General features: G+C 39.4%; 1 protein-coding gene across 3 annotated transcripts in view; it reads left to right on the top strand.

Annotated features, from left to right (window-relative positions):
* Positions 1–1,146: 1,146 nt before the first annotated feature.
* Positions 1,147–13,975, top strand: part of USP53 (ubiquitin specific peptidase 53) — a 33,390-nt gene continuing 20,561 nt past the window's right edge. For all 3 annotated transcript variants that reach the window (XM_069459211.1, XM_069459212.1, XM_069459210.1), the window contains exons 1-6: positions 1,147–1,580; positions 7,365–7,457; positions 8,754–8,888; positions 11,290–11,403; positions 11,484–11,566; positions 13,846–13,951. In XM_069459211.1, the coding sequence (XP_069315312.1) occupies positions 1,437–1,580; positions 7,365–7,457; positions 8,754–8,888; positions 11,290–11,403; positions 11,484–11,566; positions 13,846–13,951 (675 nt within the window). In that variant the 5' untranslated portion in view covers positions 1,147–1,436. The remainder of the gene's footprint in view (positions 1,581–7,364; positions 7,458–8,753; positions 8,889–11,289; positions 11,404–11,483; positions 11,567–13,845; positions 13,952–13,975) is intronic.

Here is a 13,975-nt window from a genome sequence, read left to right as displayed (position 1 = left end):
CTGTGTCTCAGGGCACAGAGAAGCCCAAGGAGAGGGCGAGATAGTGGGGGCAGCCGGTCAGTGGACAGGTCAGAACGTACACGTTTATTGATTAAGTTCGTCACCTTGTGTGAGCAGGTTCATGGCACCCCTGAACAATTACAATAGTAACATCAAAGATCACCGATCACAGGTCACCTTAATAGATATAGTAATAATGAAAAAAATTGAAATATTGCGAGAATTACCCAAATGTGACGCAGAGACATGAAGTGAGCCTATGCCGTTGGGAAAATGGTGCCAGGAGATGCTGCTATACAGGCAGCATCTGCGAAGTGCTGTGAAACGACGTGGCCTGTACTTGATTGTTTTTAATTCGTAAGTTTAACGTTTCAGTTCCTTTTAACCAGTAGCATGCATTTGTGAGTAACATGGAACTTTAATTCACTAAGATTTGTTTATCAGTTAAAGGTGTCTTTCAAGTAATTATGCATATCAATGTACATAAAATCTGACTTTTTTGGAAAAGTGTAATTCTGTGCGTAAGGTAGATAAAAATGATAGAGTCTGCAGATATGTGTTTGCTTTAATAAAGCAGTTCAGTGTTGACAGATACAGGGTACCAGCTAAGATCTAATTTATTGCTACTTTTTGTAGAATATTTTCCGTATGAAGCCATCCTTTCAATACTACAAGCTTAAGGTGGGTAAAGGTTAATGTCACACTGGAATCTTTAAAAATTTTAATAATGAAATATGTTTTCCTTTTCATATTTTAGAATATTATTAGTTGTCAATCTTTTTAGGATGAATTTTAATTCTGTATTCAGTATCTGTGTTCAAATAGTAAAGTCGGAATTTTCTTATTAGCATTTACTTTTATGTAAACATTTCTTTTCTTTCTTACAGATTTGGTTTGAAGTCACATTGATATGAAATATGGAGTCACCTTTGATACGTTCACCTGGGAAAAAGAGACTTCTTTCTTATTAAAATCACATAAGGACAACAAATGACCAAAGGAATCATGCCAAATTCCAACTCTACATTTTTTTGTATTGTCAAGATATATTTTTTAATCCATCAAGACAAATGACTTGTGTGTAAAAGGAAATGATTTGTTCATCAATATTATTTTTAGCAGTTTTAAAGGAATCTTTTTCAACTTAACTTTATACAGCTTCTCATAAAATTTACATCTAAAAAATTTTAAGGCCTTGTTTAAAGTAGCTTTCTTTTTGAGGGCTCAGAGCTTCAACGTTTACACACCCGATTTTACTTGTCAAAGTCCTCAAAACTTTATAACATCAGAAAAGATATGCACTTGGAAGCTTACATTATTAGAAGAGAGCGCAGTGCGTTTAAGCGGACAGTTGAAAACCTTATCCATTTTATCATCAGAAATATCACATAAAAGTATACAATTCTTGGCTTTAATGCAAACCAAGTTGGTTGAAAATGGCGTGGGTAAAGTTCCTACGGAAACCCGGTGGCCACCTTGGGAAAGTTTACCAGCCCGGGAGCATGCTGTCCCTGGCCCCGACCAAAGGCTTGCTAAATGAACCGGGACAGAATAGCTGCTTTCTCAACAGTGCTGTACAGGTGAGACCATAATTGTTAAATTCTTACAACTACTTCTCAGGAAATCCTTGTTTAATGGTTATTTAACTCATATTTTGAGAATAAAGTTACTATTGAATGACTTTTTAATATCACTTTTAATGGGAACAAAAGTATTTTGGCTGGGCATTTTGTTTTTTATAATAAATGGAAATGGTTATGTCAATAGAATGATGTGTTTTACTAATATAAAAATCTTTTTATTTAAAATGTTTATTTAGTAGATTAGGAATAGTTTTCTAAAACACGTAAAAATTTTTGTTTTATTCAGCTAACGTATATTCAGCTCCCGTTTTTTAAGAACGGGAAATCTAGGGTAAATCTCAACACCTAGGATAAACAGGAATTAGCTGCTGGGATTGTAATGAGAAAGCAGAGTTTTTGGTCTCTGTACTTGAACTCTCTTCCCCTCCCACCGTGGCCCTAAATCATCTCCATGGAATCCTGATTCGGGCACTCCTGTTGTGGTTAAATCGAAAGTTAATCCATTTTGCATCAATCCTTGTTGGAATTCTTTTAATTAACATATGTGTATTAACCAGCTCTCTGCCTTAGGTAAATGTCCTTTCTTACGTGTAACGATAGTTTTTATTCAGCGGTTCCGGATTTTGTAGGGTCCTGTGTTCTTCTGACCATTGACTGTAGAATCCTGAAGAGGAGGAGGAGTTAGAATGTGAAATGTTTTTCTACTGACCCTGGAAGATACCTCCAAAGAATTCTTTTAAAATGAATCACTTTTTACATACATTCATTTTCTTCTCTTGGAAACTGGGAGGGGAGAGAGAAAAGTATTGGTTGATTAGCTCATTTGATAAATGGGCACATCTAGAGTGTGTCAAGAGTGCAGACAGCTGACTCAGACCTGTGTTCTCAGTCGCCCTCTGCCTAGGACAAATATCAAACTTGAAAGTTCTTTAATTCACCCAGAGAAAGAGAAGAAATTGTTATTAGGAAAGCATTAATTCTAATTTATTATCCTGTCCTGGCTCAAAGATCCCACTGGCATTAAGTACCATGAGAAATGCAGAAAAATATTTATTGAATGACACTGGATGTAGAAATACCAGATACCCAAAGACCTGGAATTAAATCCTTGTGATTGAATCAGGCTGTGAGAAAGCTTTTACCATTTCAGATCTTTTCCTCTTACCTCTTTGCTTGCTCCTTTCCACTGTTATATTTTTTCCTCTATTTCTGTCCTTTCTTTAGCTCCCGAAATAGTGTGTCTAGTTTAGGGAGACTAAAAGCATCTTGGAATAGGAGAAAATTCTGAGTAAGGAAACTTACGTGGTAGAGAAGATGGAGAAGTATTCCTATGGGGATGTGTTTTTACCGTGACGACTGTTGATACCTACACAGTTCCTGTTGCTGATGCCCATCCACTCCCTGGCATAGATCCATATTTCCATGTGATACCCACATTTTTCTGCTCAAAGGATTTCTCTTATAGTGCAGGTCTGCTGGGAATGCATTCTTTCAGCTTTTGTGTGAACAAAAATCTGCATTTCACTTTTGTTCTTGAAAGACATTTTTACTCAGTAAAGAGTGTCTAAGGTGACATTTTTCTTTCAGTACTTAACCGATTTTGCTTCTCTGTGTTTTAGTGTGCATCATTTCTAATGAAAAAATCTATTCTGATCTTTGCTTCTCTGTCTATAGCTTGTTCTTTTTCGCTGCTTTTAAGATTTTTCTCCTTATCACTGGTTTAAAGCAATTTAATGAGGATGTGTCTTGATATAGTTTTCTTGTTTTTGATGTTTGGGTTTGTTAGACATCTTGGATCTGTGAGTTTATAATTTTAATCAAATTTGGAAACTCTTGGGCTGTTATTTCTGTCTCTTCCCTCGTTTGGGGGACTTCGATTACGTATACTAGAATAGTTTGTTGCTTGAAGTTGTCCCACAGCTCACTGACGCTCTGTTTTCTTTCTTGATTTTTTTTTCATCTGTTTTATGTTGTATGGTTTCTATTACTACGTCTTCAAGTTCATTAATCTTTTCCTTGACAGTGTGTCTAATGTGCTGTTAATCCCATCCAGCGTATCTTAGACGTTGTAGTTTTCACCTCTAGAAGTTTGATACGGGTTTTCTTAAAATCTCATTCCTGTCTCTACTTAGCATGTTCAGTCTCTTACCTCTAGTCTCTTAAACATATGAAATACAGTTGTAATAATTGTTTTTATGTCCTTGTATTCTAATTCTGTTGTGTAAATTCTGGGCGAGTTTCAATTGTTCGTTTTTTTTTTGTTTTTTTTTTTCCCATTCTTCATTCTGGGTTGTATTTTCTCATTTCATTGAATACCTGGTAATTTTTACTGGATGTCAGACAAATTTTACCGTATTGGGTTATGGATATCTGTATATTCTTAAAAATAATCTTGAACTTTGTTCTGGCACAGAGTTAATTTATTTGGAAACAGCTTGATCATTTTACTTTTAAACTTTGTGCGGCAGGACAGAGCCGAGTTTATTTATGCTCGGTTTAATTTTTCTGCTGTCGAGATCCTTCAACCCGTGCTGTGTGGACTGTGAAATTTTCCACGTTGGCTGTGGGAACAGGCATATCCTGGGCCTGTGTGAGCTCTGCGCGGTATTTCCTCTACTCTTTTGGGATATTTCTTTCCCTGGCCTCAGGCAGTTTCCTCCTATTATGCCTCCAAATGCTGGAGGGTCAGGGGGCTTCTACCTGTCCTTGGTGTTAACTCTCTGTGCAGCTCTCTCTGCAGTCTTCTGCCCGCCAGCTCCAGCAGATTTGGGGGTATCTGCCGTCCCCTGATGTTAAGACGTCTGCCATATAAACTAATTCACAAAGCTAATCCTCATTGACAAAATAACTTTTCAAAGAGCCTTTTTATCAGAAAAAGCCTGGCTTTTAAAAATTCAAAATACAAATGTTACTATGCAATTTGATTAATACTTTTAAAAAAACTGCTGAGAAATAAGTTGTGGAATATGTCTTACGAGAAATTACTGAAAGCAGACATGATTAAAATGTCATGGATCTAGTGTAAGTCAGAAAAATGAATTTATATGCCATTTCTTGCTACTTAATATTTAAGCTATCTTTTACATTATTTTGGAGTGAGGAATATATGATGAAAGATTTGCATTCCTTTATTTAAGGTGTATGCAGGTTTATATTGATCTTTTGGGAATGATCATGAGAAATATGTATAAACATTCAACAATAACTACATTAATTTTGTTAGGCACCATTTAAATTTTGACTTACAAATAGTGAAAAGGAAAAAAGCGTATATTGCTAGAAACGAATTAATTCCACAACTAGCTTAAAGTTTAATTTTTTAAAATAGGCAGTAGAGGCCAGGCGCGGTGGCTCACGCCTGTAATCCTAGCACTCTGGGAGGCCGAGGTGGGCGGATCGTTTGAGCTCAGAAGTTCGAGACCAGCCTGAGCAAGAGCGAGACCCCATCTCTACTAAAAATAGAAAGAAATTATATGGACAGCTAAAAATATATAGAGAAAAAAAAAATCAGCCGGGCATGGTGGTGCATGCCTGTAGTCCCAGCTACTCGGGAGGCTGAGACAGGAGGATCGCTTGAGCTCAGGAGTTTGAGGTTGCTGTGAGCTAGGCTAACGCCACGGCACTCACTCTAGCCTGGGCAACAGAGTGAGACTCTGTCTCAAAAAAAAAAAAAAAAAAAAAAAAAATAGGCAGTAGAATATAATCAACATTTTTAAATAGGATAAGGATTAACTAGAATAATTATTTTGTGATAGAGATTTGTTAAAATAGGCTTTACACTATTGTTTTGAGTATTGTGATGTACAGAGAACTTTAAAGAAATCACGTAAAATGTTTTTTCTGTAGTTTGATCCCGTGTTAACCTAAAAATGTGGCTAGTACCAGAAAACATTCCAGTGACGTTTGAAAGACTTCACCAACTATATGAACAGATGATGGCGGGCGTCTTATTTGGGCTGAATATTTTAAACTTTTATCTGTTGAGAAAGCAGCACAATTACGTAGGTGTGGCATTTCAGTGTGGTTTAACTTCTCCGAGTTAGAAGCAAAGTTATAATATTTAATAATTAACATTTATTGTGTTCTTCCTGTGTACTAGAAGCTTGACTGAACATTACGTGTGTCACCTAGTGTAATCCTTTTAACAGCCCTAAGAGGCGGGTGCTGCATTTTTCCTTACTTTGCTGATGAGGAAACTGAGTCCAGAAAGCATTTTGTCTGAGTCAGTGCAAGAGCTGGGAAACGGTAAAGCCGGAATGAGCAGCTGGTGACCAGCCTCCAGGTGTCGTGTCACCAGCCACGGTGACACACTGCTTCTGAGGTTGTGCTGTCATTGATCTGCATCTCGGTTGGCAAAATGGATTTCAGTGTTTTTTATGGTGTGATGGGATATGAGATGCAAGAAACTTATTCAACATTATCAAGTGCTTTCAAAACACTGAGTTATTTCTGCTAGATGGATGGAACACATTAGTTATGCTTTAAGAAAAAGCAACTTCTAAAGGGAAATTCGGAAGTGACCTTTAGTTGCCAAGTAGTTGAAAATACAGGAAACGTTAAAACCAACTTGTTTTTATTAACTTTTTATTAATATTTTTAGTTGGGAGAAAGGAGAGATCATGAATGGATTTCCTTAGTTTTATTATTTGACGACATGCCTGAAAGGTTAGGGAAGCTTGAAGGTCTTGTTTATTGTCCTCGTAGTAAAAGCCACAGATGGCCGCTGGTGTCCACTGTGTGCCAGCCGAGTGCCAGCCCTGCCCTGCCCACGTCACAGGTTGTCACCTGTGGTTTAATCCTTACAGGGACTCTAGGAGACAGGCACTGTTGGGACCCCATTGTACAGAATGCAGGGTTTTCAGAATGATCTTGAGTACGGGGCTGATTTATTTCAACAGTGACCGTCTTTTCTGTTTGTTTTGGCTTTGTCTGTTAGTAGCAGAGGATGGATGGATAATCGCAGCAAACGGTATCAGGTTATTTCTTAACCGCTGCCTAGTCACCGCGCGGACGGCCCCTTTCTTTTGCGGTGCCCTGTGACCGCTCACACCCCCGCGTACCCTCCCCTTGCCGCGGTGCGCTGACCCCGGTTCCGCACACTCTGGCTTCCAAGTCTGATGATATTTCCTTTCTAGATCTCGGTTTGTTCCAAGTATTAGAGTCACTTCCTCTTTCATGTCTCAGCCAAACCCTCTGCTTAGTATCCCGTGTTTCCTGTTCGTATCAAACCCTTAACTGCGGAGTCAGCTTCACCCTGTTCTATGCCTGTCGTGGCTTTTCCTGTGAAACAGCATCTTCTAAATCCCTCTTTTATATCTGTCTAACACGTATGTAGTGGTGCTATACCTGCTGTTATTCCTCGTGGTTGTGGACGTCTGATTATGTACAGGAGAGTAAAAGAAGTTACTTATTCGTGACCAGCCTGAGCAAGAGCGAGACCCCATCTCTACTAAAAATAGAAAGAAATTATATGGACAGCTAAAAATATATATAGAAAAAATTAGCCGGGCATGGTGGCGCATGTCTGTAGTCCCAGCTACTCGGGAGGCTGAGACAGGAGGATCCCTTGAGCTCAGGAGTCTGAGGTTGCTGTGAGCGAGGCTGATGCCACGGCACTCACTCCAGCCTGGGCAACAGAGTGAGACTCTGTCTCAAAAAAAAAAAAAAAAAGAAGTTACTTATTTACCTTTTATAATCTTTAAAATATTGAAAACTGTCTTTTTCCACAGTGCGAAAAGTCTCACCGTGTTTCTTTTTCCTTCCCATCTCGCTGTTTTTCAGGTTTTATGGCAACTGGATATATTCCGGCGCAGCTTGCGGGTTCTGACCGGACATATTTGCCAGGGGGATGCCTGCATATTTTGTGCATTGAAGGTAACCTTTTCATAGTTCTGAAAAATGACTATCCATTGTCTTCTCCAAAAATTTAATTTTGACAATTGACAACTATTCGGTCGATTTGTTTGTAACTAAAGTTCACTGTTGAGCGATTTACAGTTTTGAAGATGACTTCTATGACTCAGTTGATGTCTTCATTTTCCACTTTTATATAGTGCAGTTAAAATTTAATATTGTAAGTAGTATAAAATGGTTAGGAACCCTGTGTTTTTCATTATTTTGAAATAATTCTTTATTCATTGTAGCAAATGTGTTTTGAGCTTCTCCTGAGTTCTGGGTCCTTCTGGAGATGCTGAGGGTACAACAGTGAGCAGAACTGATAAAAATCCTTGTTCTCATGCAGCTTGTGTTCTTACGGGGGAGGAGACAAAATAAGCAAAGTGAAGAGTATGTTGGACGATACTCATTGTAACAACACAGCAGGGAAGGAGCGTAGGGGGTGTTGAGTGGCAGGAAAGCCCACGGAGAAAGCGACGTTTGACTCAAGACCTGGAGAAGGTGCCAGTGAGCTGCAGGCCAGGTGCCGGGAGAGCCTCCCTGGCAGGCGGGCCGGGAGGTGGCGGAATCGGGTGGCAGAAGCCGTGTGGGCACGAGAGAGGCGGCAGGCGTGCTCGGGAGTGGGGGCAGTCGAGGGGGCTTCAGAACACGCCTGCACGTCCCTTTGCGCTCTTCCTCGTCCGGTCTGGTCCTTGCACACGGGCTGGCCGTAACGACTGATCTCTGTCACACGGAATGTGGCAGAACCGAGGCTACAGTGAGCTATGACTAAACCACCACGCTCTAGGCTAGCTGAGAGAGTAAGACCCTGTCTCAAAAAATAAAGGTTCCTTTAGGCTACTGTAACTTTATTTTTTAAAGACTAGTGAATTCCTATTAATTTTATGTGATTATGTACTTATTTTTGGTTTGCACCATTTTAATTCTTGTATTTTTAGTTAATCTCAAAACTCTGTTCCTTAAAAAACCTGCATCAGCATCATCTGGGGGAACAGTTTAAAAACGGGCCTCACCTCGGGCTTACTCGGTTGGAATCTCTGGGACCGGGGCCTGAGAGCTGGGCAAAGTGTTTAATTTTTATGCTCGCTGACGTTTGATTTAGAGGCTGCTTCAGCCATGTCTGCGCTTATATGAATAATCAATTTCCGTATGGAATTTCAGGCCAAAAATTGTTTTGTATGAGTTTCTAAGAGCGTCTCTGTGTTGTAGTGCAACTATTGAAATGTTTTTGAAATCGTTGGCCCCAAACTTACCGACGTCCCCGTTGCTTCGCAGACGATATTCGCACAGTTTCAGCACAGCCAGGAAAAGGCGCTGCCCTCGGATAACATCCGGCACGCTCTGGCCGAGAGCTTCCGGGACGAGCAGCGGTTTCAGCTGGGCCTCATGGACGACGCTGCGGAGTGCTTTGTAAGTGTGGCCGCCTGAGAAGGCAGGAGAGGAGGTTCCGAGGTCCCCGACCTGTTTGTCCCCACTGGGGGGTGCGGAGCGGGGTGGCAGGCGGAGCTCGGGCAGCGGGTGAGGCGGGATGGGGACAGCCCCTGTGGGTACAATGGAGTGTCGCCTGCCCCCCCGCTGCCGTGTGGGCCCCTCGCAGGCTGCGACCCCCTCCCGGGGGCTGAGGATCTCAGCTTTACATGATGCAGATTTTGAGACAAATGAAAAACTTCACAACAGTGGAGAAGTGTCGGAACCGGCTGGTGGATCCATGTCTTACCTGTCCTTCAAGGCTCAAATTGTTTTATTTTAATTTTACTGTTTTTTGTAGAGATGGGATCTCCCTACGTTGTCCAGGCTGGTCTCAAACTCCTGGCCTCAAGTGCTCCTCCCGCTTTGGCCTTCCAAAGCGCTTGGGGTTGCCGGTGTGAGCCGCCACGCCCAGCCTCGGGGCTCCATTTAAATCCATCTGTGTTTTGTGTCGTATGTTTGGTTTTGATTATTTGTGTTGCTCTAGTTTTTACCAGGTATTAGGCCACTAAAAGCTTTACTAAATATGAGTGATATCACCTAAGCCAGTGTTGTGCCTCCAGAAGGTTCACATGTGTGACGTGTTCCCGGCAGCGATATTTCTCTTTACGGGCAGGGGGGAGAAGGGGACTTTGGTGGGCAGTTACTAGGGGCAGCAGTTCTCGTACCCACACTGCGGGTTGGGAATCGGTGAGGATGACGTTCTGAGGCCGTGTGTCACCACCACACTGTTAAGCAGAGCATTTCTTTGATCAGGGGCACACCTAGTTCTAAAATATGCGTGTTGATTATTAAATGTCTCAGTGACACAGATGTCAGCTGCGTTTAAGATGTAACCTTTTCTTCTCTCTTGGTTCTTGGTCCTGCTCCTGTTTAGCAAATTCTGTGAATTCTTCACAAACCTTTCTAAGACGTTTTCCTTTCCATATTTCCCACCACGACTTCTTTCTAGTTCAGGCCTTTGTTCTCAGCATAATTAAGCCTCCTGCTAGTGTCCATTCAGCCTATCCCTTTATGATCTATTTTTAAATAACCACCAGATTAATAGAAATTTCTTTAGGTCAATGCTTAACTCTTCAAATATTTCTGCGATTCAAATGTAGACTTTTTATTCTCATCTTTGAGGCCCTTTACAATTAAACTCGAACTTACCTCTTTGCTTCCCCTCTGAATTTTTCTTCCTAAATGAGATGGTTCCATGTGTTCCTCGTACACATTTTTTATATTCCTAATTAGTAGCCTTTGCTCAAGTTCCTAATATCCTCAGAAGTTTTTAAATCTATCATTTTCTCAAAGTCCAAACTGAGCCATGCCTCCCAGATAATTCATGACTAAATCATCCCACTCCATTCCCCGAATTTCTGTAGAATTTAATAACTGTAGAATCCACTGGGCATTTATGTGTTATTATTTACGTTTTTTTTTTAAAAATGAGCATCTTTATGGTTTTGTTTTTTTTTTTTAGACAGATGGAAAGATCACTGACTAGCACATTGCCTGGCACACTTCCGTGTTGGTTACAATGTGTCAATAATGGCACACATAGGAACAAAATACACTTTCCATGTTTCTTCTGTTTGTAATTGATCCATTATTTAAAAGATAAATACATTTTATACAATACTGAACTTTATAGTGTTACTTTCACTTAAATGAAATGTATTAACACATGATGTGATAATTTACGCAATGTCTAGAAATTCAGGCTAAAATTATGGAATGGTTTAAATATTTCGGGGCAGAGGAGGGGGAAGTTAGCTAATGAAAAGAATCCATTAGTTAAGTTTTGATAAAAAGAAGGATTATTGTGTTAAAGAAATACCCCTTACTGCTCTGTGTTATAAAGCGGAACATTCATGTGAAATTTGCTGCAGAGGACTTTGCCCGCAGTGTGGGTCGGTCTAGATACACAGCCTTGGCTCCGCTGTAAGTCACATGGCTGTCCGGATGATCCAAGTAGGATTTTTGAAAAGTTATCTGATTTTTCTCAATATGAGAATGCTATGAGAATGCTGGAAATATAGGAAAGTATTAATGTGTTTTCTGATATTAAATTCTAGATATCAGCCACCATGGGTTGGTTGTTAAAAGGATTTAAAAAATCTTTATTAAAATCATATATTACATTACAGTGTTTCTTTCATTAAACAACATTCTTTTAAGCTAACGCTACAAAAAGTGAATAATTGAACATTCAGAGTGTGGATTAGAGAGGAAAACTGCAAAGCAGCAATATGTGTGGCACTCCTAAATGTATACTCTGGGAAATCTTCACTTAAAAAGGGTAGTATTTGGAGGTTTCCCTACAAGACCAGGAGCTCATTTGTCTTTATTTTTGAATTAGGAAAACATACTGGAGAGGATTCATTTCCACATCGTGCCAAGCAGAGACGCAGACATGTGTACCTCGAAGTCCTGCATCACTCACCAGAAGTTCGCTATGACTCTCTATGAACAGGTGAGCTGGCTTAGTTGTTTGGTTAGATACTGTGTTTATGTATTATGATCGATAGATTAAACCTGTGTTTTCACCTATAGTGTGTGTGTCGTAGCTGCGGAGCCTCATCCGATCCTCTACCTTTTACAGAGTTTGTGCGGTACATTTCTACAACAGCCCTATGGTAAGAGCCCATTAAAGCATGTTTACCGAAGATGTTAATAACACGTTTAAGCACCTTGAGCACTTACTCTATAAAACCATAACACACAAGAATTTCCCCTCTCTGAGGCCAGCAAATACGCTACCATCAGAGGTGCCAAATGATACGTCTCTCAGTTGGATGTTTGCAGTTTGGCCTAAAGTATGTATCACTTCGCGAAATGTACACAATACTAGTCAAAATTTGTATCTGTTTATGTTTATAGCAAGTTTTTGGAACTGTGAAGGGCAGCTTAAAACGACAAACTCAGTGGTAAACGGAACTGCACGTGGTTTCTTCATTTCTGTTAGGATGTTCCCTTTGTAATGGCCACGTGTCTTGTCAGCTCCACTGTGTCCCTTCATGGTGGTAAAAGCTAGAGTAGCAGAAAAGAAAGAAAAATGTGAACATACTTCTCAAGTTTTCACATTTGAGGGCTCAGCATTGACCTCACATAAAAATTTGCCTGCAGGACTGTCCCTCCCTCCTTCCCTCTGTCCCCCACCCTGTCTGTCCAGGAAACATTGGCCAGTTAGGATCCGGAAGCAATCCCTAGACCTTACATAATGTAAATAAAGATTGTTTGAACACTTTCCAACAGGCATTGGAGAGTATAAATATATTTGGTATGTGGTAAACACTGAATAAGATCATAAATGTTTGCAGATATTTTAATACAAAAGATATAACTTGGATGAATAATTATCAATTAGAATCTATCAGTGCAACAGTTGATAAATGCTGTCAGTATTTTTATCAGTGTGCAAAGTGAATATTGTGTGTTCATCCATTTTCTATTATTTAACTTCCTTGCTTTCTTGGGCATAACACATGATTTCTTAAAGATTACTGGATAATAACCACATGGTTATTTGGATGTGTTTAGTATCTTTCTTACATATACAACAGTTGGAAAACTGAACATTTCTAGACTTCAGTCAATTGTAGTTAATTGTCAGTCATGTTTTTCAATTTGTATGAAAAGGAGGCTATTGTTTGAACAAGTTAAAAATGTAAAATTTTAACTTTACTTTGAAACTCTCGTGTAAAATAACAGTGTTCTGAGGCAGTATCTTAGGTACTGAGAATTAGATCCCTGTCAATTTCTGCCTGGTCCACACTGCAAGTTGCAGGAGTACAGACTTTGAGTTCTAATTCTAGTGTCTTCCTTTTTATTGGTATTAAGTATTGAGTACCCGTTATTGGATGCTCACTATGTTCCAGGCTTTATGTAATTGTCATTTTTAATCTTAACAAAAGCACTATTTTGTTGTCGAAGAAGTAGGTTTAATGAGGTTAATCTGGTAAGCGATGAATTAAGATTGAAACCCAGGTCTGACTTCACAGTGTGTCCAGTTAACTATTACTCTAGTGCTGTCGGTTTTGTAAAACCAAGATGTGCAATTTTAACGAGCTTATCCGATTAAGGGCTTTCTAGTATACTTACGAAGTGTTTGGAAGAGTACTTTTAGGTGTTACCGAACGCTTGTAGGTTATTTAAACTGTTGAACTGTAGAATACATCCAGCTCTGTGATGGTTACATTACTGTTAAGTAGAGCCAGAACATCTAGAATGGAAACAGTAAGAGCTTTTCAGCTCACATTACATTCCTTTTTGGAAATGTTTCAGTAGTTGTTTAAAGGCCCTTAATACCTTGATATGTAATAATATGACTCTTAGAGAAGTTGAATAAAAAATGGCACAGATTCCCTGTAGTGTATTAAAAGGCCTGCCTTTTAAAGACCAGAATGATTAATGTTCATAATAGGAACAAAAGGCACAATTCTGGCTTAGATAACTTTGATTGTGACTTCATATAATCAGCAAAGGGCCTTCGAGCCGAAATTGATAACTTTGCTTTCAGGAACTCTGGGCCAGAGAGGGAGCCTTTCCCACAGTTTTGTTCTCGTTATGGCAGAGTTTAAACTCAAGTTTCCTTATTAAGTTACAGTATAAAAGAAACATTTGCCTTAGAAATACCTCCAGACAGAGCATCTGACCTTCATGTAGTTGCAAATAAAAATATAACTTTGTATTATTTTATTCTGTACTTGGCCTAAGTCTTTTCATCATACACCCGCCAAATTAATAATTTTTTTACTTTATGGAAATACACTTTGTGGCTGATTTTCCAGACACAGTCATGTTTTAGGCAGAAAAAGTGATGCACATCTGTATCGATAACTTCATATTTTTCTTGTGTAATTTATTAAAGTTTTACGTTCATAGGCCAGATTTAGGACTGCTTCTTTTTTTATAGCAATGAAGTTGAAAGAATGGTGGAAAGGCACGAACGCTTTAAACCTGAAATGTTTGCAGAATTGCTACAAGCAGCAAATACAACAGATGACTACAGGAAATGTCCTGTAAGTGTAATTTGGAGAATATTA

The sequence above is a fragment of the Eulemur rufifrons genome, chromosome 26 (assembly GCF_041146395.1).
Source record: "Eulemur rufifrons isolate Redbay chromosome 26, OSU_ERuf_1, whole genome shotgun sequence".
Taxonomy (NCBI): domain Eukaryota; kingdom Metazoa; phylum Chordata; class Mammalia; order Primates; family Lemuridae; genus Eulemur; species Eulemur rufifrons.
This window is presented reverse-complemented; position numbering and strand designations above follow the sequence as displayed.